The following is a 5,245-nucleotide window of genomic DNA, read 5'->3' on the forward strand; positions in this document are numbered from 1 at the left end:
ACCATTTAAACAGGACAGGGTGGAGGCGGACATGGCAAAGTGGACCCTGGCTAATAGGCCAACAGACAGCTTAAAGCTTTGTTTGACAGAGCAGATAGAGCGTAAGACACCCCTGAAGACTCTAACTCCCAGAAAGCTTAAAACATAGGTGTCAAACTCTGGCCCGCGGGCCAAATTTGGCCCGCAGCCTCATTACATTTGGCCCGCGAAGCCATACCAAATTACTATTAGAGCTGGCCTACTGGTATTATACAGCTAATATATATATATTGTTTAGTATTAAGCTTTGCTTGTTCCATATTCAGTTTTTCAGCAAAACTTATTTGAGTCCATAAGAAAAGATTCATTCTTATATCTGAAAGAAGATTTTTTTTTTCAATAAATATTAGTGTTAGCCTGCGACTTTGTTTCATTTTGAATTTTGGCCCACTGTGTATTTGAGTTTGACACCCCTGGCTTAAAAGTTAACCAAACACGTCTAGACTTACCCAACCCAATGAAGCCTACTCAGTCTCAATATCCCAATGAACACACATATATTTTATTTTTACTCAGTAGACTTTATTTGATCAACAGGTGTTTTGCTCATAATTATTCATAGTTTGGTATGATAAACAGACTTGTTCGAAATTGCGTAATGCCTGGGTGCGTCACTGTTTTAGAGAACAGACCTGCCAGATGTGACGATGGCATAAATTTGCCAGTAGATGTCAGCGTGGAGATGTTTGTTGTCGTTTTGAAACTTGCATTGTTTTGATACAATTCCAGTACAATTGCCTCAAACGTGTTTCAAAAAACCTCAATATTTTTTTCAATCATAAAAATGTAGCAGCAGGGTGTTTTCAAGTCGTGCATGGATTCTTTATGAGACGGCAACTGTTGTCTGTTTGTATTCTGTAAGGAACGCGGAAGTGCCAACATCGGTAACATCGGACTTCAGGTGAAGACTTCTACATTCTACCTCACAACCAGAAAATACCAGAAGACGCCAGAATGTTCTGGAAAACAAAGGTTTTATAAACCACGCCTGTGCAATAATTTCTGCATTTTTATGTAACTTTTACCTGACCATAAAGTTGTAAGCGAAACGATTAAACGTAGCCGTTCTTTTAGTTTCGCCTATCGCTTTAAATTGAATCAAATTATTTACTGTTATTAGCGAAACCGATCATTTTAGTTTAGTTTCGCCAGATTTTTTATTTAATTTTTAGTTTTAACCAAGCGAAAATGGCTGGAATATTTCTACTATCAGTGCTGCTTTTTATCATGCAGATGACATCGTCCTCTGCGGGTAAGTTTGTTTAAAGTTTAAAGTAGGGTTCGACCGTAGGTAAACCCACGGTCATTTATACGCACACACATACGTGTGTGCGTATAAATGACCGTGGGTTTAAGTCGGTGGGTTTCTACTTTCGTTATCCGTAAAGGAAAAACTCAGAGATCGACTACCTAAACTAAAATCAGTCGTTATTAGGAGGTTGGATGTTTGAAACAACACACCGCTGGGCTTTCAGGGCATCATACAGAGCCCCAAGTCAGACAGATAAACAACTTTTATAATATGTGAATACACTGTACTATTGTCATCGGTTGTCTCTTGGGGTATTTAGTCTCTGATCTGTATGGTGTTCGTGTGGCACTCTGGGTATTTTAGGCATTAAAAAACTGTTTCAGAATGCGCCATTCCATACCAAACTGACTTATGATATTAATAAGTTTACTGTTTAACTTAAATTCTAAAAGACCGCAGCTGCTGTTTGTGATGTCGAGCTTCCGAAGCACAGAGGTGTTTAGAGAGAGCATACAGTCAAATGATCTCAAGAGGAGAGAGCCACGCTGCTTTCAGGGAGTTTTCAGCTCAGAATTGTACCGTGAAAATGAAGGAAAGAAAATACATTTAGTAGGTTTTAGTTAAATATTTACTTTTGAAGTATCTGAAAAATAAAAACAAGCTTCTAGTTTTGTTTGACAATGTGTCGAAATAAACCTGAGGACACAAACTCCCAGGAAGATTAAAAGTCAACCAGGCTCATTGAAAAAAATTTTCTTTGCATTTTATTGTACAGACTGGTTCATTGTGCATTACGCTGAATTACTAAATACCTGAATCACAAATGTTACACAATAGCTAGCTAGCTCAGGCCCACTGATGCTACAAACACAGCTTGCTGTCTTTAACAGTCTCAGTGTTTGTCTTTTTGTGGTTGTATAACTCCTGTAGCAGAATATGTATTGTTGTTTCTTTACAACCTGGTGTAGTTTCTGTTTCCACAGTCATATTTGTTTAGTTCAGTATCTGTGGTTTCACGACTGCTTTCACTGATCTGGTGCAGATTGTGGTGCCAAACTATGTGGAGCCAAAGAAAAGTCTTATAATGAAGATGAATAAGTCTATCAACATCACCAATCTGTAAATAATGATACTAATGCAATTTTTTAAATTAAGGAACTAAAAATTAACGATGATTGTTAGCCAACCCCCCCCCCCCCAAAAAAAAAACAAAAAAAAAAACAAACAAACAAAAGAAAAAACACCCAGGAAATATTATTTGCTTATTTTGGATTTGATGGCTCAATATATATCATACATTGGGACAGGGTTACATGTACCACTGTGTAGCATTTCCGCTTCTTTTAATAACAGTTTATCTAATATACAGTTTATGTCTGGGAAGTGGTGAGACTAGTTGCTGGACTTTTTGGGGAGGGATGTTGTCCTGTTCTTCCCCAGGTCTCCTTTGTCATATTTGCTGTTTAATGGTGTGCTAAACAATGTCAACTGGTGAAACATCTGGCCTGCTGGCAGGTCAGTTCATCACCCACATGGCTTTTACTACAATGTCAATCTTTTGCTATAGATACAGTCTAGCATTGTCTTGCAAGGTTTTTCCTCAAAATTATGTCCTCTGGAGCATGTGTTGCTCTAAAACCTGTATATACCGTGCAGCATTGGTGATGACTTTACAGATGTGGAGATTGCCAATTCTAAAGGCATTAATACACCCCCATACCCTCAGGCTTTTGAACTGAGACCTGAAATGAAGCTGGATGGTTCCTCTATTCTTTAGTCCCTTTTCCACAATTTGTAGATGCAGTTCTTTTGAAGACTAGTGAACCTCTGCCCATCTGTATGTGTGAGAATCTCTAAGATCTCTAAATGGTAAAAAGTCTCAGTTTAACCAGTTTTATATGCTTTCTTGCTTCTGTTATGAAAAACATAGGGGTTTAATTATAAATTATTACATTCTTTTTATTTATATTTTCCACAGCTTCCCAGCTTTGTTGAAATGGGCTTGTGTCTTTAGTCTGTTTTTCAGCCAGAGTAGCTTTAAAGTTCTGCAGCTACAAATAATAGAGTTATTAGTTAATTTGTTTTACATCAATGTTCATTTCTGCATTCATGTCTTTGTTTGTATCTGTATGTTTTTTGTATCTTTGTTTTAAAAAATCAGAGCCAAGAGGGGGAGCAACTGATGTTTATTCAAGGTAAACAAGGTGCTGGATGTTGCCTTAGTACAGTCCCTGTCACCCATACATGTTCCCCAGGTGGAGGTAACATGAGCTTGTTTGCACGCTGAAGCTTGTTGGCGCATTTGTGGTCACTCCCCTCTCACTGGCCCATGTGATAACACCTGCTCTTGCATAATGTGCTGCTTCATGCACACTGTGGGATCATGATCACATGCCTTAACCTGTAGGTAGCAGTAGAGACTGACACATTACCCCCTGAGAATTGTGACCTACTGCTCTTAAAACCTTATGCATGCCTATTTACAACTCTACTAAGTCTCCCACAGGTCCATGTGAGCTCAGGACTTTTATCTCCACAAGATCATATTTCTGACCTGCTAACACTTTGGTGTCCTCCTTTGAATCTTACACATGCAAGTCAGCTGTCGGTTTGCTCTTCCTTAAAGTAGGGAAATGCATCCTCTTTATCACCTTCCATCTTCTTCAAGAGATAGTCTTAAAGAAGCTGAGTGAGTGAAGGTTTTCTCTTTCTGAAAACTGTGGTGTGAGCTTTACTAGCTGGTTTGTCATTCTCATGAAGGCACATAGCTCACTATCTAACATTTTTGTTTAAAAAATGTTCGAATTCTACAAGATTTTTCTGCCAATGATAATAAGGGGGGATCTGATCATTTTTATCAATGTTATTGGTTGATCCTCACTCAGATTAGCTGCTATATATGTGAACATTTGTACTTTTAACCTCTCTGCTCTGTGTTGTTTCCTCTTTCAGACCAGAGAAACATGACAGCTGAGTCTGGACAGAAGAATGCCACTCTGCCATGTCGAGCTCCTAACACCAACACCATTGTTATTGTAGAGTGGAGCAGAGCTGATTTGGGAGAAAAATATGTGCTTTTGTACCGGGATGGGCAGTTTCTCTCAGATGACCAGCATCAATCTTTTAAGAACCGGGTGGATCTGCAGGACAGACAGATGAAGGATGGAGACGTGTCTTTGATTTTGAAGAATGTGACTACTTCTGATAATGGGACATACATGTGTTGCATCATCATGGCAGGAACAACCTCGTGTGACCCCATCAGCATCATCTACCTTCATGTTGATCCTCCAGGTGAGTGAGTAGAGTTGAGTGTGTGTGTGATCAGAGGTGAAGCTGCTTCCTGGTTGTTGATGTTTGTTTCTAAAGATGTTGTTGATGAGACTTTGTAGAAAGCAGCTGGTCTGAGTGATGTGATCAGAGTGCAGTAGATAATGTCTGACAGCAGTTTGAAGAGGAAATGGATTCTGTTCTGTTCTTCACTCATCACCTACCTGACAGCTGACACCTCACACCTGTTTCTCACCTGCAGGTCAGACAGGAGGACACACAGAGGATGAAGGGAAGAAGGATGAAGGGAAGAAGGATGGAGGGATGGAGGATTTCTTTTACCAACTGATACTTGGCTTGATGGTTTCTGCCATATATACTGCTACTATTGTTCATGTGATCTGCACAATACGTAGACAGCAGCAGGACCACTACTAACCTCATGCTGAACAACAACATTCAGAAATGTTGGAATTTTTTTTCAAGCAGTACTCTGCTGCAGCTTTTCCAAACTCCTAGGCCATTTGTATGCTCACTGGGTCGCTTATGTAGCAGGTGTGTGAGGATTTTCACATCAAATCATGTGTTGTGAGACTCAGTTTTTGTGGCACGTTGGCCGGTCATGCATGTCTTGATTTTTATAACTAGGTGCATTGCACCCCACAGCCGAGTTTCTAGGCAAGA

At 39.6% G+C, this 5,245-nt stretch overlaps 1 protein-coding gene across 1 annotated transcript; it reads left to right on the forward strand.

The window, feature by feature from the left end:
* The first annotated feature begins 1,227 nt into the window (after positions 1-1,227).
* On the forward strand, positions 1,228-4,999 carry LOC147334188 (myelin-oligodendrocyte glycoprotein-like). The gene is made up of 3 exons (XM_086286780.1): positions 1,228-1,291; positions 4,244-4,585; positions 4,824-4,999. Exons 1-3 carry the CDS (start codon positions 1,228-1,230, stop codon positions 4,997-4,999), a joined length of 582 nt encoding a protein of 193 aa, XP_086142906.1.
* Positions 5,000-5,245: the final 246 nt, after the last annotated feature.

Source organism: Aulonocara sp. 'chitande type north' Nkhata Bay, linkage group LG3 (genome assembly GCF_057382095.1).
Source record: "Aulonocara sp. 'chitande type north' Nkhata Bay isolate Kocher_YH1m ecotype deep benthic linkage group LG3, A_spYH_male_GT1.1, whole genome shotgun sequence".
Taxonomy (NCBI): domain Eukaryota; kingdom Metazoa; phylum Chordata; class Actinopteri; order Cichliformes; family Cichlidae; genus Aulonocara; species Aulonocara sp. 'chitande type north' Nkhata Bay.